The sequence below is a fragment of the Globicephala melas genome, chromosome 11 (genome assembly GCF_963455315.2).
Source record: "Globicephala melas chromosome 11, mGloMel1.2, whole genome shotgun sequence".
Lineage (NCBI taxonomy): Eukaryota > Metazoa > Chordata > Mammalia > Artiodactyla > Delphinidae > Globicephala > Globicephala melas.
In genome coordinates this window covers 59,789,554-59,812,266 of record NC_083324.2, presented here as the reverse complement: position 1 = coordinate 59,812,266, position 22,713 = coordinate 59,789,554, and the positions used below count along the sequence as shown (strand labels likewise).

Genomic DNA, 22,713 nt, shown 5'->3' with positions numbered 1-22,713 from the left:
TTTACTGCAGTTCACCAAAGGATGAAAAGGAACATGAAAAGAGTTTAGTGTTCAGTAGTTAACACAGCTATATGACAGGGTGGGACGTTAAAATGACAACAGTCCCCCTTATCCACAGTTTTGCTTTCCGTGGTTTCAATAACCAAAGTCAAACACGGTCCAAAAATATTCAATGGAAAATTCCCAGAATAAGCAATTCTTAAGTTTTAAATGGCACGACATTCTGGGGAGCAGGATGAGATCTTGCACCATACCGGTCTGCCCCACCCCCAACAGGAATCATCTCACTAGTCACTTCGTATATGTCTTGGTTATCAGACTGACTGTTGCGGTATCCCACTGCTTGTGTTCAAGGAACCCTTATTTTACTTAATAACTTAATAATAAAGTGCAAAAGCAGTGATGCTGGCAACTTGGATAGTCTCCTAATGTACCTAATGTATAAACTTTATCATAGGTATGTAAGTACAGGAAAAAGCACAGTACATACACAGAGGGTTCAGTACTATCCAGTTTCAGGCCTCCACTGGGAGCCTTGGGATGTATCCCCTGCAGGTAAAGGGGGAACAACTATATTAAGCATCCTCATCCCCAAAGCCTTTCAGGTGACTAAGTTTATAGCCACGGTCCCCATCATTTATAACGAACAAACAATGGGATATAAGTGCCTAGTGTTGGTTCAGTATATAACAGGTGACTAATAAATGTTTGGTAGAGGAATCAAAGAAGTGACGGATGGAGGAAGGGGTGAAAACACTCAACAGAAAGGTATGCAATGAAATGCATGGATTTGTAGGAATTTAAAAGTGAAAGAGCTGTATGTGGGGAAAGGTAGGGAAATGACATCAGTTCAAAGTTCAGCTTGGAGATAATTGTGGGTGAGATCCAAGCCCTTCCACGTCCTGGCTGAGTGACTTGAGCAAGTCACTACGTCTCCTGAGGCTCTATGTCCTCCTCTGTAAATGCAGCAAACAACAGAACCATTTCATGATGGTTAAACAGCACAGTGGGGGGTGTCTGGCATGCAGTAGGACTCCACAAATACCATGCCTAATAACAGTCGTGTCGTCATCCAGTCCCACATCCTCCTTTTCTGGAAAATGAAGCCGAGACCCGGAGAAATGAAGAAGGCGTCCAAGGCACACAGCTCTCTGGTGGCAAAGCTTGGCGAGAACTCACACCTCCTGCCTCCAGGCCCGTGATCCACGCTGCTTGTCAGAAAACCCATGATGAGGAGAAAATGAAGGGTGAAGCTGGTTCTCAGAACTTAGCATGTTTTCAAGAAACATGTGAGAGGGCGCCTGAAACATATGCAGTGCTCTCACATTCCGTCATAAGATATTCTGATACAGTTAAATCCAGGGTAAAGCTTCATCTGGAGATGATTCTAGCACCACAGGGACCCTGGGGTCCACTTGAGAATATGAAGAGTAACGAGCACCCTAGCCACAGTCTTGACCATCAGAATCATTGGCCCGCGGTGATCCATTATATTAGAATCACTAGAGTTGACATCCGGGCACCTATATTTTTCTTTTAATATTTATTTTATTTATTTATTTTCTTTATCTTTTTTTTTGTTTTTTATTTTTTGGCTGCATCGGGTCTTAGTTGCAGCACGCAGGATCTTTTGTTGCAGCACACAGGCTTCTCTAGTTGTGGTGCACGGGCTTCTCTCTAGTTGTGACATGCAGGTTTTCTCTCCAGTTGTGGTGCACGGGCTTCTCTCTAGTTGTGGTGCACAGGTTTCTCTCTAGTTGTGGCATGCGAGTTTTCTCTCTCTAGTTGTGGTGCGTGGGCTCCAGAGCAAGTGGGCTCTCTAGTTTGCTGCAGGTGAGCTCTCTAGTTGAGGCACCCAAGCTCAGTAGTTGTGGCACACGGGCTTAGGTGACACCAAGCATGTGGGTTCTTAGTTCCCCAACCAGGATTGAACCCTCATTCCCTGCACTGGAAGGTGGATTCTTTACCATTGGTAAGTCCCCAGGCACCTATATTTTTAAAAGCTCCTTAGGTGACACTTACATGTGGTCTGTTAGAGAACCAATGACCTATAAATAGAGAAAACAACAATCTTGGCTGAGAGCAACATCACAAGACTGGGAAGAGGTGGGATTTGTGAAACTCAAGAAGAAGAATGCTTTGTGGGCACAGCTCGAGGGGAAAGGCAGGACTCCCCGTCACAAGTCCGGGAAGCATGTGAGTCAGACAAAGAAGGGGCCCTGCACAAGGTGCAGACCCTGAGCTCATCACTCCCTGTCCCCAAACGTGCTCTGCCTCTGCCACCTCTGTTGGCAACACTCATCCTCCCCAGATGAACATCAGCTCTTATAAACATCAACCCCTGTTCCAAGTTCACAGCATCTCCTTCAGAACTCTGACAGCTCATCAAAGTAGGATGCTGTGTCATCATTTAAACTCAGCTACTCTCATCTGCTGTGTTCCCTTAAGGACCTTATTTAACCTGAGTTTCCATTTCTTCCTTCCAAAGAGGAACTGTCTATTTCACCTATTTAATACACTTGTTAAGAATGATCAAAAGACACAACGTGTCTGAAAGTGTTTTTCCACTTCCAAAGCAATATGCAAATCTAAGATGCTTCCTTTGTTTACTTACACCTCTTTACCCTAGTGAAGTTTTCACAGGTTATGAGATTTACATTCAGTAGATGCCCAAGAAGGGGCGGCTGAGTCTGCTCCACAGAACCCCAGGGCCTGGAGGGCCACCCGAGGTTGGCTTACAATGGCAAGGATTAAAGAGGAGGTGGGCTGGTCACCTAGACTAAGAATGACAAATATCACAGGACCTGGGAAGTTCAAGTCAGAGGCTTAAACTAAGTCTAAGCTTAAGATAAGTTCAAAGAATTGTGTAATATTCTACTTTGGAGATTAACCCAAACGTCACTGAGCCCAACCGTGCACACACAAATGAATGAGTAAAAATGACTCAAATAGAGAAGATATGGAAAAGATTTTGAAGGGACAATGTCTTGCAAAGGAATGCTGGCTAACAGGCCATTTCTGGGATGGAATACTAGTGAAGGGGCTGAGAGCTCTCATTTGCATCCAATTCTGCAATGAAAAATGGAGAATCCAATGCAAGATAAAGAGGGCCGTGCACAGTTCTAACCAAAGATAATTGGGCAGAGTCCACCTCCAAAGTACCGGGAAGAGTGCATTTACGAGCAGCCAAGCTGTTGGTCTGACTCTGCCACCAGTCTTTATCTGGACCACGGGGAAGTTAAGATATCAAACTCCTCAGATAAAATAAAGACTATCCCTCATCAAAAAGTCTACAAACAATAAATGCTGGAGGAGGTGTGGAGAAAAGCGAACCCTCCTACACTATTGGTAGGAATGTAAGTTGGTGCAGCCACTAAGGAGAACAGAAATGGAGGTTCCTCAAAAAACTAAAAACAGAGCTACCATATGATCCAGCAATCCCACTCCTGGGCATATATCCGGAGAAAACCATAATTCAAAAAGATACATGCAACCCAATGTTCATAGCAGCACTATTTACAATAGCCAAGATATGGAAACAACCTAAATGTCCATCAACAGAGGAATGGATAAAGAAGATATGGTACATATATACAATGGAATATTATTCAGCCATTAAAAGGAATGAAATAATGCCATGTGCAGCAACATGGATGGACCTAGAGATTATCATACTAACTGAAGTAAGTCAGAGAGAGAAAGACAAATATATGATACCACTTACATGTGGAATCTAAAAAAATTGATACAAATGAACTTATTTACAAAACAGAAACCGACTCACAAACTTAGAAAACAAATTTATGGTTGCCAAAGGGGAAAGTGGGGGGAATGGATAAATTAGGAGTTGTGGATTAACATATACACACTACTATATATAAAATAGATAATCGACAAGGACCTACGGTATAGCACAGGGAACTCTACTCAATATTCTATAATAAACTTAAATGGGAAAAGAATCTGAAAAACAATGGATATATATAAATATATAACTGAATCACTTTGCTGTACACCTGAAACTAATACAACATTGTAAATCAACCATACTCCAATATAAAATAAAAAAATTTTAAAAAGTGAAAAAAAATAAGGATGATCTCATTCAGCATTTCCCTAGAAGATAAGAGGCTTTAAGTACCTCCATATCACAATTATTTAACAAATCTGACTGACAGGTTTATGACCTATTTTCACATGTATTTTCTATTGAAGTTTCAAAAATCATTAGCTACACAAAGTAGAAAGAAGGGGTAAAATCCTTGGCATGAGTATAATTCAAGTGGGAAAAAAGGCTTAGGCACCACTAGGAAACAGATTTTATGAGTTTCCACTAATGAAAACATGTGAGGCTTACTTGAAGCCAAATTATGCAAAAAACAGATGGAAAACATATGTGAGCAAAGCAAGTGGTTACATTCATAAACACACAGCAGCCAAGCGGCTTTCTTTTTCACTGACCTTCATGCCAGGCCTACATAGACAAGGCCTAGACCGGATGCTTTCTTTTTAAATGTAACCACTGTAAAATGTAAATAGAATGCACGACATAACATTGGCAAGCCGCGTTGGTGGATACAAACAGGGGAACCAGCTTCAGGAGGACAAGCGGCCAAGGCCAATGATGACTGCACACCTAGACCCTACTAAAACCTCATCTGACCACTGGGTCAAGGATCTCTGCCCAGCAATACAACGATCTTGCCATGAATGTTTCATGTTCCATATACCACTTAACGTCCAGATTTTTTCCTAAAAGGCAAAGTTAGGAACAGCTTAAATGAAAAAGCCATCAGCTGCCAAGTGGTACCACGTACAGGACGTTGCTTGGGTGATGCACTTCTCAGGCAAGTAAATCAATATTCACTTACGTTTTAAAGACAAGTAAAAACCCCAGAGAAGCAACTTGTCTAAAGCTAAATATCCATGTTAGGAATAAAGATCACAACTTCCTGGCAGCCTGAGTCATATTCAGATTCCTATGACCCGTTGCCCAAGTGAGTTCTGATTTTAGACTTGGCCGGGGAGTAACTCACGTAACAAAGAGACAGAATAGATTTGGGAAGTTTCATCTGTGCCTGTCACCCCCAAAGCACGCACGCACACACACACACACACACACACACACAGAAGCATACACAGATACACACACGGAACTGAAAGCAATTATGTCAGTGTCCCTGTGTATGGAAACGGACAGAGAACTAGAATTGGGGTTTTGGATCAGCAATCAAACTTACAGATCAGCACGTCAGGGCTGACTGATCATTGTAGCATCTCCTCCCTACATCTGTCTTGTCATAACTGCTTTTTGATTTAACTTTTGTTTCCAAAGGCTATTCCATCGGAAAAGTCAAGACACATGAACTACAGAAATTCAAAAGACGTGCATTATCTTAGAGCAGTGGTTCACTGAGTCTTCCAACAGTAACAAAAATGTATAGGGTTTGAAATAAAGGTGGGATTAAAGAATGTACCACCAAAAATAAAATCATAGTAATCAAACCTAAGGCTACAAATGAAATGCACCAAGAACTCTACAGCTTTCACATAAATGAATATGAAAAGAATGTTTACAAAGGACAAATTACAGAACCTCAGCCAGGTGTGAGCACCTGGAGTCCTTATTTGCACGTTAAACTCAGGCTCTGTGCTGCACTTACCTCCTTTCCACTTGTGTCCTTGGAAGGAAAGGACACGTTATCACAGAGGGAAGCACATCTCTTTTTTTCAAACTGGAAATGATGTGTTGCATGAGGGCAAGATCTCTCCATGTTTTGCTTTTCTTGAACACCGCAGTCATTTTTTGATGGGTCTTCAGAAAACCCACTTTTTTCAAGCACTCTCTCTGTACCACAGTGAATGGAATTTAAGCTGGCTGCCTTTTGGAAAGAAAAACTATCAGTTCTTCTCTGGAATGTTATTTCTCTTGGGTTGACATCATCGAAATGGTCCTTCCTCTTTGCACAGTAGGGAGTGCTGTCTTTTTCTGAAATCCTTTCCTCTAGTTCACTAACTTTGACTTCTGTTTTCTGGTGTTGAGGAGGAGAAGGGCTCCCAGGATGACACCGACTGCTCACCGTCTCATGCTGGACACCCGCTTCCAGAGTGAGGCTGGGGCTGGTACATCCCTCCTGCACCAGCCCCTTGGACCAGGGGGCTGCCTGCTCCCTGGAGACCAGGATGCTACTCCTCTTCCCTTCATTTTCATGGTTTGGCTCTCCTGACTTTGTGTCACCTACAGTTTTCTTGGTCGGTTCTCTTCTAAAGTATTTTCTTCTTCCAGCAGAATATTTTTCAAGGCTCAGAGGAGTTTTGGCAGGATCTAAATATTGTTCTTCTTTCTCCGCTCGGACACATCCACAGACATTCCCCATGTGATTTGCAGGAAATCACAGCTGCTCAGTGTCACTCATTTCAAAAGCCAGGGCTTACTCAGATCTCCATGCAGTCTAATTCCTCAGACTTCATGACCATCCTTTTCAGCATGAGGCCATTTTGCTTATGAGAAAGGCACCCGCAAGAAATGCCGTGGCATCCTGCCCAGCCGGTCCCTGGGTCTCATTAGACACCCCGTGGCTTACTTCTGGCCACCAATCATCTTAGACAAACATCACTGCTCACTGTCAAATGACACGCTGATGAGCTTTCAAGGCAAACCCTTAACTTTATTGCACGAAAAAATTCTGATCCTTGCTTTACTTTCAGTTTTCTGAAATGCGGTTACACTACCAAAGTTTGAATTAACCTTTGGAACCACTGGTGATTCAGCAAACACGAGCACAAACAGAAAGCAAATCCCAGTCAAACTTAGTTTCAAAGTGCCTTTCAAATTTAGTTTCAGAGATTCTCCACCATACAATTTTTTTTCTTAAGAAACACAATCTAATGTTGGCACTTGCCCCCCCAAAAAGGGCTCAAAAACCTCTATAAACTGTACTGACTCTTATTCAAAAACAGCAGCCATAAAAAAAGAACAGGATGATTCAACAGCTGAAGGAGAGATAATACATGCTAAATGCCTAAAACACTCTATCCAAATTGTTTCTAAAATCAATCTCTTCGAATAGTTTGTCATACTTTTCATATGACAAATTTCCAAGCCATTTCTCTTTTTATGATCATTAGGATTTTCATATGAGGAAATTGATAAATTTTATGATTTAAAGCATGGAACTCTTAGCCAGAAGAAACATCTGTGTGTACTTATACATGAATTAAGGCAGTTGAACTTTACTTGTAACTTTTATAATTGTACCCTAGTTAAATATTACACAGTTTTACCAGGGCCATGGTGTATACATAATAAATCAGTATGGAACCCGATGACCTAAAGTGTGCATATTTCTAACACTGAGTCATCAATATGGTAAAAAGGAAATTAGTATCGCATGACTAGTCTTTTGCATAAGCTGACTAGAGCCCACGAGCCACAACTACTGAAGCCCGCATGCCTAGAGCCTGTGCTCCGCAACAAGAGAAGCCACTGCAATGAGAAGCTTGCACACCGCAATGAAGAGTAGCCCCCGCGCACCACAACTAGAGAAAGCCTGTGCGCAACAACGAAGACCCAACACAGCCAAAAATAAATTAATTAAATAAATAAATTTATCTTAAAAAATGGAAAGAAAATTGATAATTGCCTTTCTTTAGGTTGTCTTTAGACTGATCAAAGATGGAACTCATTTTTCTAAATAAAAATATTCAATTAAATAGTCAAGTTAGCAATGTGGCTGATATTTGTCAATAACAGACCTGCAATGGTGAGGTTTTCCTTAATCATTTCAAGGGGAAATTAATCTCCAACAGAAAAATAACTGAATATCCTAGAAGACAAGCTGGTAAAAATAAAGCTTCAGGTTTGTTGGTTTGTTTCTTTTTAATTTGATTTTCAATGTCTTCATTGGCAATGGAACATTATTCAAGAGAATTTCAAAGTATAATGGCTGGTATTTACACTAACACGATGATAGAGGCGAAACCAGTGATTTGCAATTGCTTCCAGCCCTGCCAAACAAAGCAAATGCCCATTTTCAGGCCACTGCACACTGCTCCCTCCCCCAGGAATGGCCCCACTTCAGTCTCTGCCTGGTAACTGGCATTCCTCTTGCAAAGCCCACCAGTGATAATTTCCTTTATTCTCTAAGACCTTCTTAATCCTACCACAACACACCCTCCTCTACATCCCTATTCTTATTTGTATTGTGATAGACTCATCACCCCAGATTATAGTCGGTTTTACAAGCAGTCTCCCAAGTATAGAACAATATACTTCATCATCTGAATGAGACAGGCTTTGCTGCAGTGCTGCAGTGCTTGCACCTGGACACACCTCTCCTCCAGCAACAAAATACAAAGAAACTATATGCGACTAAAAATAACTGTGTGCATTTTGCAGTTGGGGCAAATTCTGGACAAAAGATACAAAGAGCCCAAAAAACCCAAATGCCACTTTTGAAGAGCCCAGAGCAAAAAGCAGGATACGGGCATGTGCCCCCTGCACTCAACATCACCTAAGCCACCCCTCAGCCTGAGTCCTGGACACACCCCTACCCTCTCCCCATATAAGGAACAAGCTCGTCCCGCCTCAGGGAACAAGAACAAGCAAGGGAACCTGTTGCTTGTTCCCCCTGCTGCTGCAGGGGCCCCAATAAAGCCTTGCCTGAATTTCATGTTTGGTTTCTAGTCAATTTCTATTGATTAAGGAGGCCAAGAACCCTGGTCAGTAACAATTAGTATCTCTGGATCTAGCGTATGGTAAATAATACAGGATTACTGTATTGATAATGCTTACCTTCTGTAACATATTCAATTTGCAATGCTCAAATATTTTTAAATCAATAAATAAGGCTCTGTCTTGGCATAACCAGTAAAATCGTTCTAATCTTAAATTATCATAGGACTAAGAAAAGTATTTCTTTAAATGAAAAGGAAAATTTTAATTTTACCAAAAAATTTATATGTTTCATTTTAAATAAATCTTGGTCTAACTTTTAAATACTGGTGATAATTTAACAGTCATAATATCTTGTAACTCAGGTCCTAAAATACACTGGATTTCATAATATGTGCCACAGGATCATATTAAGAAGCAAAACTCTTGGGAGTTTGGGATTAGCAGATGCAAACTGTTATATAGAGGATGAATAAGCAACAAGGTCTTACTGTATAGCACAGGAAACTATATTCAATATCCTGGGATAAACCACAATAGAAAAGAATATGAAATAGAATGTATATATGTGTACAACTGAACCACTCTGCTGTATAGCAGAAATTAACACAACACTGTAAATCAACTATACTTCAATAAAATAAATGTTAAAAAAAAAGAAACGGGCTTCCCTGGTGGCGCAGTGGTTGAGAGTCCACCTGCCGATGCAGGGGACACGGGTTTGTGCCCCGGTCCGGGAAGATCCCACATGCCGCGGAGCAGCTGGGCCCTTGAGCCATGAGAGGCCCGCGTACCACCAAAAAAAAAAAAAGAAACAAAAAAAAAGAAACAAAACTTCTTTGGTACTTCTGTGGCTAGTCCTCTTCTGTCCTCCAAAGACACCTGAACCCCAAAGAGCTTTCTTAATATGTAATTCTTTTTTGAATGATCTTTTGCTTTACAATTCTTTCAATTTAGGGTCTAACCATACTGCCTTTAATTTCCAACCATTTACTCACATTTTGGTCTGTTACTTTCTGGTTTCTTCTCCCAGGAACTTGGGGGGACCTTCTCCAAGGTCCCCAATGTCTTTTTCCTAGACAAAACTACTAACCCGTACTCAATCTTAACTTTTTCAGGCTCTCCGGTTGCATTTCACACTGCTCACCATTCCTTTCTACTTGCAATTATCTTCCCTTGGTTTAGTCAATACATTTTCTTGTTACTACAATTAGAAATGAAGAATGCTGCTCTATCTATTGGGAGAATGTTGGTAAAACTATCACCTAGGGCTGTGATGAATCTATCTCAATATAAATAAAAAGAGGGAGGTAGAGGAGTGTTGTAGGATCAGAAAGGTGTTAGAGAAAAAGGGAGATGCTCACTGATATTAGAGATAGGCTTTGCCAGCTGGATGCCAGCTGCCAGCCAGAGGTCTCCAACTGTTCATTTTCTGTTTCCCCAGATGGAACGTCTTCCTCCTGCACCCCTAATCATGAGCCTTCCCCAAATTTCTGTCCTTTGCTCTCTGCTCTTCTCCACACGTGCTCTTCCCTTGGATCCTCTGAAGATCCCTTCTCTCTGACAGATTCAAGGACCACTTGTATTCTGGAAACTCCCAGGTTTATCACCTGTACCTCTGACTCCCCAGTTCCGCTCTGCTCACACATTTCCAGCTGCTCAGCAGACAGAAGCCCAGGGTATCCCACCAGAACGTCAAACTCACGCAGAAGGTCACCTTTCCCTTTACCCTCACCTCCATTACTGGTTCTTATCTCCCAGGCTTAACCGTTCAGAGGCATCTTTAATCCCCTTCCTTCATCCTCCACACTCTGTCACCAAGTCCCCTCCTTTCTTTCTTCAAAACACCACCCCCTGGATTCAACTTTTCTTCCCCATCTGAGTCCTGCCTGGCCTCTATCACTCCACTCGGAGGGCACCACCTCAGCCTCTCAGCTTATACCCCTGAATGTGGCCTGTGATCATTTCTGATTTTTTTTACTGGAGCCCATAGAATGGTTAGGTGACTTGCTCGATGCCTTCATGGCTACAGATAAAAGAGCCAACGATGACACTCAGCTCTCCCTCCCTCCAGAGCCTGGGTGTGCCCCACAGGGGTTCCCACTCTGACCTTCAAAATCCAGACTCAGCCTGTATCACCAGCTGTCAGTAACTATGGGATTGGTTCCATCCAACAGGCCTCTAACCTCCCTATATGGGGCTCTTGCATTTTCAACCCTATAAGTTCTGTATCCCTGAGAAAGCTGCTGAGAAACACCATGTGAAATCTGCTTTTTTGGCCAGTTCTAGCTAGACTTCACCTGTGCTGGTAACAAGGTCTGGGGTCTGGCTCCATGACCAAATCCCTGCCTTGGGTAAGTACTCAGTACCCCAGGTCCCCTAAGGATGGGGTCCTCTAGTAATGAGGGTCCTGCTTCCACTTCCTGATACTGGATCTCCCAGCCATCAATAGCACAGCTAAGTGGACATTCACCTGTATTAGCTGCCCTGTCGTCTGGCAGGCTGACACCTGGTTATCTGGTCTCCTGGGACCTGGGTCTCCTCCTCCAAATTCCTACTGCTGCAACTCTGTTGCCTGTCCAGGTCCTGGAACCTACAAGACTCTACTTCCTATACCTGTCCATCCCTGCCAGATTTATCCTGTTCCCAAATGAGCCCTGACTACATTATTTTCCACCTACATTCTCCGACAAACCCTGTATCCCAGTCAAATTTTTTAAAGATTAGAAATAAGTCTTCTTCTTCCCAAAATTTGGTCCAAAACCCTAGCTCCTTTCTGAAGTTGGCAAGTTCTCTCTTCCTCCTGCAAGGTCCACCACACAGCTGTCAATCAGTAAGACCTGCTGTGTGCCCACTACAGGCCAGGCTCTGCGCGCTGCACACACAATGCTGCGTGGTCACACAAGGGATTGACAAACCCAAAGCCAGTTCCAAAACTAGGACTCACCCTAAATCAAATGAAGATGATTTTTTTAAAAATGCATCATTTTATAAAAACCAAAGATCAAGATCAGCCTTTAACTGGCACTGGTAATTAGATAATAATTCATAGTTAATATATTTGCCTTTACTCTCCTTAAACCTAGTTTGAGAAAGTGGAGCTCTACAGGAAACGTGGATGGTTCTAGTTCAAGAGATGTCTTTATGAGAACGATACTGCCACCTAGTGTCTACAAAACTAGGAGAAAACAGCAGGCATAGTTGAGAAACTGTAATATCAATGAAACCCATTCTAAATAAGGATTGAATCATAAAACTTTTATGTATCTAAATCAGGTAATGCTGGCCAATAAACAAAGAAATGTGGCTACATTCAAAAAAAGGGAATCTCTGTCTTCGAACACTGAGATTACAAGTATTTTAAGCTTTCAACAACACGAAATGAGATGCCAAGTTCATTAGCAGCATGTTACTGAGAGGAACAATACAAATATATTGTTTAAGAAACAAAGCCTAAACATCATATGATATCACTTATATGTGGAATCTAAAAAAAATGATACAAATGAACTTATTTAAAAACAGCAACAGACTCACAGACTTAGAAAACAAACTTACGGTTACCAAAGGGGAAGGTGGGGGGAGGGATACATCAGGAGGTTGGGATTAACATATTCACACTACTATATATAAAATAGATAAACAACAAGGACCTACTGTACAGCACAGGGAACTCTACTCAAAATTCTGTAATAATCTATATGAGAAAAGAATCTGAAAAAGAATGGATATATGTATAACTGAATCACTTTGTTGTACACCCGAACCGAACATAACATTGTAAAGCAACCATACTCCAATATAAAATTTAAAATTAAATTTTAAAAGAAAGAAAGAAAGCCTGAAATTTATCTTCCTCCTTTGGATGTGAATGTGTAATTCACCCTTCACATGAACCACCTGAAAACTAGCAATGAGGCTAAAAGAAATGACAGTTAAGAAAATCAGGCTTACCTGAAAGTGCAAAATTATTGTCCATATTAATCCCAAAGTCAATTTGGGATTTCCATCTGTTATGTCATCATTTCTAATGTTCACTAATTTCACCTGTTTTGTATGTGAAGAAGAGATAAAACAAAATATTTTTCAAACCAGCACGAGTTATTTTTATCTACATAAAAGTGATTCAAAATTACAGATACAAAAAAAAAGCCTGAATAATTTAAATAACAGTAATCCTTAAATTACTGTTTTACCCCCATCCCCACTCATTTTCATTGCAAATTATAGAGAAACTACAAAGGAAAAAAACCTCAATATTATTTTGGTTTTGTCTTCTACAGCAAGTATTAAAAGTACACTTGTCAAAACAAAAAACACAATTCAAGCGAAAAGTCCTAAATACTTAAGATTTTTAAATTAGAAATAATTTTGCCTTTTGAAAACAAGCGTTATTTTACAATTAAGTAGGAAACTATTCTGAACCACCAAATAATTTTAACAACTTTCTTACACTTCGGTCATAAAGAGTATTTTAAAAAAAACAACTAGCACTATTATTCTATTTGTCTATCATAGATTGCTACCAAGATAAGTAACTATATAACTCACTGGACATTTGGAAGACTGTTCAAAACTTTAAAAATAATACAATAATCAGACTTAAAGCTTATCAACTGCCCAATTATGCATTCAGGTAAATAAATGTAAGGATGATATTTAACATTTACTTCCTGGTAAAAGAATTAAATATCTATCATGAATTCAAGAAAATGATACCTAACATTTTACTTCCTGGACAAATCACTGCCAAAAATATTTCGACAAGGACACATAATTAACCATTAATCCTTCTGTAAACTTCCACTAGAATAAAGAAGAGTAAGGCAAATACCAATATCATTTAAAATATAAGCACTGAGTATTTGCTAGAATTTAATAACTAAAAGCACTTTGATGCCATAATAAACTAAATGAAGGACTAATAAACAGACAGTGTTTCCTGCTCCTTGCCTCCTCTCTTCTCTTCCTCCTACTCCATTAAAAAGCGAAATTGTTGCCACCTCTGATTTCTCACTGTTTTCAGTAACTTTCAATTATCCTGAGTTTCTTTGATTCCTCCTTCTTCTACTAATTGAAAATTACCAATTATTTGCCTTATATCTCTATAATACACAATGCTACCAAATCAAGATCAAATCCAATACGTTGTTCATTCTTTTCCATCATTTCTTCTGAAACCTCAAGCCAGTCAGGGATTGTTGTCAGAACTGTTTTATTTTTAACTACTTCTAGATTATCCAGTTGTATCTACTTATAAAAAATAAATTATTGCTTCCTCACTACTATGTATTAAAAATACATATGTCAAGTTTTTTAAAAGTATTATGTTAACTATCTTTTATAAAAATAAGGTAATTTTAATAAAAAATAAAGTATTGTCTCCCCACTACTAAGAACTGTTCATAGACATTCTTAACATTCTGTTGCTACTAAAATGTCATTAAATTCCTAGGCAAAAGCATTCCAGTTCCAACAGAAGGAAAACTCAGTAGCTCCTATTCAGATGGAAATGTAGCCACTTACACCTACTATTAACCTCCTTTTCTTTGGAACAAATGTTTAAAAACATTTTAAAACATCTGTCTCATGAAAGCACAAGTTTAATGATTATAATTCACAGTCAACTTTAACCTTTTCATTCCCTGACATGGTCCTATGCATATTTATTCAGTCACGTATGTTTATATGATTACAATCTTTGAAAAACATCATACCTGGCGTCTTTTCAAATAGTCAAGTGCAATTTGTACATTCTGTAGTCTGTGAAAACGCATCCGACCTTTCTCTCTGGGCTAAGAATAGAAAAATGCAGGGTATAAAAAACACTGTATTTTCTGATACCACTGATCATGCTAAATACACGTATGCTGAATATCCTATATAAATATACTGTATGCTCATCTTAATATGTCAAAACAGTATTTACTGCTTGGGTAGATCCATTAAATATTTTAATGATATTTTAAATTTTTTGTATTATCTGAGATTGAATTTAAACTTGGGATTTTTCTGAGTATTATTTTATTTTAAACAGATCCTTTATTCCAAATATTTAAACAAAAGAAAAAGAGAAAATACCACGGAACATGTACACTTTTCATATTCACTATCTTATAATTCTAGCCTACAGTTATTAGCTACAGATGCACAAAAAGAATTAAATACCATTCCCCATTTTGCCTTCTTAATAAACTTTAAATCAAGAAGGTTTTTATAATCATATATGTATGGCATGTTAATGAAAATGAGGTAAAGTAGCATCAGTTAGTATAAAAATCACCAAGAAGGAGAAAGACAGTGGAGGTTTACTTAGCCATGATAGAGGAAGAGAGAAAAGCAATTAAGGCCATGTAATATATTTCCTCTTTATTTTATTTTCGTTTTGCACAAAATCGGTTGGACTCGCTAATAGTTTTACACTGCTTGGGGATGGACGTGATGATTTGCTGTCTCAGGAAAACTGACAAACCGTTAACTCTTTTCCTTGATGCCATTCCCCTTAAGAAATGTCACAAGTTAGCAGAAGGAAAACGTAAGGAAACAGACCTGAGAAAATGTTCAACAAAAATGCAAAGAATGGAGCTGAAATTTACCACATAATATCTTCCAAAGGGAAAAAAAAGAAAAAAGAAAACTGACAGCTGAGCTGCTCAAACATGAATAGGTTGCTGAAGCCAAAGGCAGCAGAATTAAAACAGACAGCAGACCACAGAATGGGAAAATAAGTTCCATATAACAGGAGAAATGATGGTGATGAATTCCCCACTGGATCCACAAAAGCACAAATTCTAATAAAATCAGGGGGCTCTAGGGACGTGATGACAAAAGAAGCACATCTGTCTTGCAAAGGTAGGCTGAGTCAGTTGAGTGTCACCGGGATTAAACAGCTCTGTGAGCCCTGTCAGGATTCTAGCATTTTAAGTATTCCCCCCTAAATAAAACGAGACATATAAGGTAGGTAAAGAATGTCCCTCAAATACCTACTGCCAGTAGGAATGATTTAAAGCATAATCTTAAACATTAAATAAATGTCCGTAAGTTCCTTCAAATAAAACAAAAGACAGTTATGTTGGAAATATTAATTTCAGAAGTGGAACAGATCTGCATTAAAATTAGTGGGCTGGTTGTAAGATTTCCATACTTATACAAAAGGTATATAAATTTCTTTAGCTCAAATGCCCTCCTGTAATTTAACCACATATGTTCGAATACCATGCAGTGCACAGAAATACAGAAATAAATTTAAAGAGAAAATATGTCCTTTGTCCAAGTTGCTGGTACACACACATCCATCTCCCTGCGGGTTTTGGTCCTTTCTACAGTTTTCTAAAAAGGAGCCCAAACCCGTGGGTTACACTATTGTGTTAGCGCTCACCGCATGTAAGGCTAGGTTAGTGGAGTTACGGGGGCGACACCTACCCCCTTATCCTCATCCTCCACATCCTCATGCTGTTCATATTCGCATGCTTCTGTGGCACTCACCAATCGTAAGGTCTTCAAAAAATCTCGTTCCCTTGGCTAATGAATATAACAGACAGAAGATAGGACAGCAAAGACACAAGACAGACCAGAAATGAAAAGAAGAGCATGAACAGAACTTAATGAAGGAGACCAGGTAACCAAGAAGGGGGAGAAATGTTCACAAAAAAGGAGATGACACCTGTGGAGGGGGTTAGACCATCTGTCAGAAAGTGATGCTTATTTCCTTGCTATTTGTGAGTCTTTTAATAGGGGGTTATATTATGCATCTAACTTCTGATAAGAAAAAAAAAAACCCAAAGGTAAAAAAGAACAGAAGTAGTATTTTAATTATAGAATTGATTATGTAAGCAAGGTCATCAAAGTACTTCCATCTCCCAAATGCACAGCATTTAAAGTCTGAAAATGCTTCATAATCTAACCAGAACTTTTTCCAGGCAGAATTCACAGCAGCTCAAAAGATGAATGCTGCAAAACTCTGAACAGTCTGTGCTGAAAACAAATTAGTCATATGCAAAAAGGATTACATGTTCTTCAAAATAAATTATGAAATTTAAAACTTACCAAGGTGTCTCCTGAAAGAACCTCTAAAAGAGAGATCAAATTGTGTCCATCCCTCAAGTCTTCATAGAGATCATTCACGTGTTTTCGAACCTACACAGAAAAAAGAAATTTAAAATTTTCGGTCCTAGAACCCAGATCACCCTTAAGACTCAAACAAGAAAGGGGACAAGGAGAAAACATTCCTTCATGTACATGTGTTCACTCATGTAGTGTTTTTAAAAATATTAGTATTCTCTCACTACTTAAAAAATAAAATTTAGGGCTTCCCTGGTGGCGCAGTGGTTGAGAGTCCGCCTGCCGATGCAGGGGACACAGGTTCGTGCCCCGGTCCGGGAAGATCCCACATGCCTCGGAGCGGCTGGGCCCGTGAGCCATGGCCGCTGAGCCTGCGCGTCCGGAGGCTGTGCTCCGCAACGGGAGAGGCCACAACAGTGAGAGGCCCGCGTACCGCAAAAAAATAAAATAAAATTTAAAAACTAAAAAAATAAATTTCAGATTAATAATTCATACAAGTAAAACTGTTAAATTTTTAACACAACAGAATATATAAAAATCTGGACAACTACATAGAGTTACAATTTCCAAAATACAGGCAATGCCCTGACCTGAATCATGATTCCTGATACAGCAACCAAAGCCACCTCAGCAAGAGGGGTGAGTTTTTATCCCCCGGTTGGTCTTCCTAATCTCTGGGCCACAAAATCCAGGATGCCAGAGGCACACACTCCACACTTTAAAAATCCACAGATGTAGGCTGGGGAAAGGGTACATGAGACTCTGTATACTGTTTTTGAAAATTCCTGTGAGTCTATGGTAATTTCAAAATAAAATGTTTTTTAAAATTCATATATGTGAGGTCATAAGATCTCTGTCCAAAATTCTTCTGCACAGCGTAAATCTTCCTGTGGTGGAGAGTTTTCTTTCTTTCTTTCTTTCTTTTTTTTGATACCTTCTTTTTTAATATTTTACTTTACATTTAAGTAATTTGATTTACAATGTTGGGTTAGTTTCAGGTGTACAGCAAAGTGATTTAGTTATACATATACCTATTCTTTTTCAGATTCTTTTCCCATATAGGTTATTACAGAGTACTGAGCAGAGTTCCCTGTACTATGCAGTAGGTCTTTGTTGATTATCTGTTTTATATATAGTAGTGTATATATGTTAATCCCAACCTCCTAATTTACCCCTTCCATTGGAGGGTTTTCATAACCACATTTACACTAGCTGCAAGTTAACAGGCCTCGTTTAAGTTTCTGATTTTAGAGCTCAAACCACCAAAGATTTCCCCCAAACTCTGCTAGCTGGCCACGCAGGGACACTTCCTGTGAATGAATGCTTGGCCCACTGTAAGGTGTCTGCCAGACAGACAAGGACAGAGCAGGCTGTGAGAATGGCTGTCCCACAGTGGGCTGGTTCATCTCCACGTTCTCACCTTTGGGTGATTCTGGGCTGCGTTACTTTGCGCTGCGCTCAGGAAAGGAGTCAAGGAAGTGGTCCAGAAAGAGGCAGAGACCAGCATCCCCCTTGCATCACTTGGGCACAGCCCTACATGCTCCCTGTCTGTGTGGTACACTCTGGAGGTTTATACACATGAGTCAAACTCCTTTGCGCTTGCAAAATGTCAGGTGAATATACAGCAGAAAGTAATACAGAGATCCAAAGTATAGTCAAAACTCTCTGACTACAGAGCAACCAGCAAGAAAGGGCCTAATGGAAACTAGAAGCAAGGCTTTGATGGGTAAGTCTTCTGGGTCTAAAGAAGAAGCTAAATTTTATTATCTTAACTGACTATCTACATGTTTTGCAGTATGTTTTATCGTCAGAAAATATTTTTGATTAGTGAAGAAAAAACTTCCCTTAAGAGTTTCGTATCAAATTTACCACCTCCTATAACAGTATTTTGGGACTTTCTGCCTAAGTCACAGAACCTTTTAATATTCCATTAATTTAATATTCAATTATCCATCTATGCATCATTACTACAAAAAATATAGGCATTAAACTCAGGCCAAACAGCTCTAAGTAATTGCTAATTCCAATAGTACCTATAAAGTGGCAAGGAAAACTGAAACAGTCAAATTACTTTTAACCAAGTGTCCCCATTTTCACAAGCTGACATTTTTATTTTGATTTCCTAATTCCCAAGGAATATCAGCTGACTCTTTGGTGTCACAAGATACAACAGTAATAGAAAGCTCAAAAATACTTCATTTTTCTAAAAAAAAAAAGAGTATATCATAACACATTTCAGGCAATCCTTATTTAGAAAATCTATACATATCCAAATAAGTTACAAAGAGATTATTCCTTCCATTAAATATTGGGTTGGCCAAAAAGTTTGTTCAGGTTCTTCCATAAGATGCTACGGAAAAAACTTTTTGGCCAACTCAGTATTTACCTTCCATTCAATAAATACCATTAAATGACAATCCCCTGAAGTACTCAATTACATTTCAGAGATGAACCAATTTCCAAGGATCTTTTCAGGAACAAATCTATGACATCCATGACACACATGCGTGCAGAAAAGCAACTTTATGAAATGAGCACTAATACTTAATTTTCTACTCACATACTACTCACTGTAAGAATTCACCTGGCCTCATTCCAAGTCATGAGCTTGAATTTATAAGCCCAAGGGCCTACTTGAAAACAAGACAGAGGATGTCCATAGATGGATGAATGAATAAAGAAGATGTGATATATACACAGTGGAATATTACTCAGCCAGTAAAATGAAATCTTGCCATTTGCAACAACATGGACCTTGAGGGAATTAGACTAAGTGAAATAAGTCAGACAGAGAAGAACAAATACCATATGATTTCACTTATAAGTGGAATCTAAAAAAACAACAAATGAGCAAACGAAACAAAACAAAAATCACAGATACAGAGAACAGAATGGTGGTTGCCAGAGGGGAAGGGGTATGGGGAGTGGGTAAAACAAGCAAAGGGGATCAAAACATACCAACTTCCAGTTATAAAATAAGTAAGTCATGGGGATGTAACGTACAGCATGGTGTCTATAGTCAATAATATCGTAGCACATACTTGAAAGCTGCCAAGAGAATAAATCCTGAAAGGTAACTTTGTCTGGTGATGGATGGTAACTACAGAGTTTTGTGGTGATCATATTGCAATGTAAACAAATATCAAATCATGATGATGTACACCTGAACCCAATACAATGTTATCTGTCAATTATACCTCAATTAAAAAAACAAGGCAGAGGAGCTAAGCTTGTGAATTTCATGCACATCACTGCATTTAAATCTATGTACTCCTCTATGTATCTCCAGTGTAACCAGAAAGCAGACTAACTCTAAGAGCCTGAGCAGGGACATGAGAGATCACATATATATAAACAATATTATGCAGCTCCTGACCCTTGGCCAGCTGCTGAATCCCTCAAAATAGACAACTCCATAGTGCACGTCTGACATCTTCAGAAGGTACAGTAGGTCACAAGTGCACAGTCAGGATGGGGTCCCGCAGGGCAGTAACCAACACACAGAGTTGAGTATGCCATGCGCTCTGGTCCCCTTTACCCACTGAGGCCTGCCTGAGTCACACTTCAATCCACATGCACTTCCTCTGTCTTTCTCACTTCAGGACAGTTAAAGATGGGGTGTGATTAATAGCCAAGACATGGAAACAACCTAAACGTCCATCGACAAACGAACGGATAAAGAAGACGTGGTACATATATACACTAGAATATTACTCAGCCATAAAAAAAGAACAAAATAATGCCATTTGCAGCAACATGGATGCAACTAGAGATTGTCATACTGAGTGAAGTAAGTCAGAAAGACAACAACAAACACCATATGCTATCACTTATATGTGGAATCTAAAAGAGGACACAAATAAACCTATCTAATGAAACAGAAACAGAGTCACAGACATACAGAACAGACTTGTGGTTGCCTATCTATGAAACAGAAACAGAATCACGGACATAGAGAACAGACTAGTGGTTGCCAAGAGGGAGAGGGTTGGTGGGGGGATGGACTGGGAGTTTGGGATTAGCAGATGTAAGCTTTTATATATAGAATGGATAAACAAGAAGCTCCTACAGTATAGCACAGAGAACTATATTCAATATCCTATGATAAATCATAATGGAAAAGAATATAAAAAAAGAACTATTTATATGTATAACCAAATCACTTTGATACACAACAGTAATTAACACATTATAATCAACTATACTTCAATAAAAGAAAAAAAAAGATGGGTATGATTCTGAACACATATTTCACAGGAAAGCAATTTCACAACTTGCCAGATTGAACCAAACCATCTACATCAGGGAAACTTTCCACAGCAAGGTGTCCTTTTCCACCATCATATTTATGCAACAATAAAGAAAAATCAAATTAGGCATGTTTAGAGAAGAAGACGATTATGCCAAGTAAAACCACGTTAGGAAAAGAGAAAACATGTTATAAAGGGGAAAAAAAATAGGATTTTAGTTATGTTTCTGCCATAGGTCTCATGAACTAGTACCAACTGCCCAAACTCTCTGAGCCTCAATTTTCTCACCTGCAAAATGAAAGTTTGAAAACAGAAGGCCTCGAGTTCAAATCAGAGAACAAAAATTCTGTGATCTGAAAATAAAACTGTCATTGTTTTAAAAAAATCAATGTGTCAACTTAAAAGAGAAAATATGTAAAATGGAAAGCTACTCTTAAGCCTTCTGGCTTAATTTCTTAAGAATTTTAGAAAAAAATACATAAATAGAATAATTTAGCTTCTATAATGCTTTAAAACATCCTGAGTCATTGGTTATCATGGAATATTGCTTGTTTTTCCTGTCTCAGAAGATCATTCTGAGGGTCCAGAGAAATACTGTATATGAAAAACACTATATAAATGTAAGATACCATTATTCTCATCTTTATCACTCTGTATAAAACAAATGCCACCAGTATTAACAAAAATAAACAAAAATATATAAACGATGAGTTATTACTAGGCATCCAACCCTGTTTAAGTGCTTTATAAGTAATGCCTCATTTTCTTCACCACAAAAGAATAGGGTAAAAGAGAATGTTAATTAAAAATTAAATATCAACATTATGGAAAAAAAGAAAAAAATTAACATTATGGGGAAGGAGTGGTAATGGATGAACTGCGTGGAAATAACTGGGGTCCTAGAGAAATATCTGATCATGTGATCAACTGGGGATGAAAGAAGGAAGGGATTAAATAGTTAAGCTGACACAGAAAAGCCTTTTATTTTGTCCAAAGTCTGTGTCATAGATATTTGGCCTGGTAACTTTCCTTCACAGATGACTGCAAACTGCCAACAGTCTCAACCTTCCGCTTTCACTTTTTAATAAAACATTCTTTCTTCCCATTTTGGATATTCCCTGTGGGACAAAAAACTGTCTGAATAAACAGTGCTCGAGGAAGTGATGAGCAACGTGAAAGCACTTTGAGACACTCTGTGGTTAAATTATATAACTTGAGTTACGTAACAGGGATGAAGCATCCTTTTCTATATTTCATACAATACTTCCAGAATTTTGCAGTTTTTTAAAACATGTGTACAGCATTGCACCTACAGTTCACCCCTAGAGGGCGCTCATCTTTTGCTTAAGAAAAGTTTCCTAAGGAAGGGAAATAAAAGTAGAAGGAGGTTAGGCTGAGATTCCAAACAAGGTCCTGGTGATGACATACTAAATACTTCTGTTTTATTTTTGATAGAGAACAGAGTAGATCATGCCAGGTCTGTATCATCTAAATGGTTTAACTGTTCAAAATACCACTCAAAATTTTTATTTTGTTAACTTGTAATTGTCTGATTTTACATGGGCTAAATCAAATTCAACTTTGAAGATCAGATCATCATATAGCTGTTTATGTAATGTTCAAGGATACCTTTCTCAAAAGTCTGACTCTGCAGTGGTTGATGTCAATCTAGACAAATTCCACAAAAATTTTACTTCCCATACCTAATTTTACTTCCCATACTTCCCA

At 38.9% G+C, this 22,713-nt stretch overlaps 1 protein-coding gene across 6 annotated transcripts in view; it reads right to left on the bottom strand.

The window, feature by feature from the left end:
* DST (dystonin) overlaps positions 1-22,713 on the bottom strand; it is a 496,183-nt gene that overhangs the window by 223,125 nt on the left and 250,345 nt on the right. For 4 of the 6 annotated variants that reach the window (XM_030841045.2, XM_060308077.2, XM_070046680.1 and 1 more), the window contains 3 exons: positions 16,721-16,810; positions 14,392-14,469; positions 12,629-12,721 (listed from right to left, as the gene is read on the bottom strand). In XM_030841045.2, coding sequence (XP_030696905.2) covers positions 12,629-12,721; positions 14,392-14,469; positions 16,721-16,810 — 261 coding nt within the window. Of the gene's footprint in view, positions 1-12,628; positions 12,722-14,391; positions 14,470-16,096; positions 16,196-16,720; positions 16,811-22,713 lie in introns of all 6 variants that reach the window. The other 2 variants (XM_060308075.1, XM_060308076.1) reach the window with 1 other exon arrangement.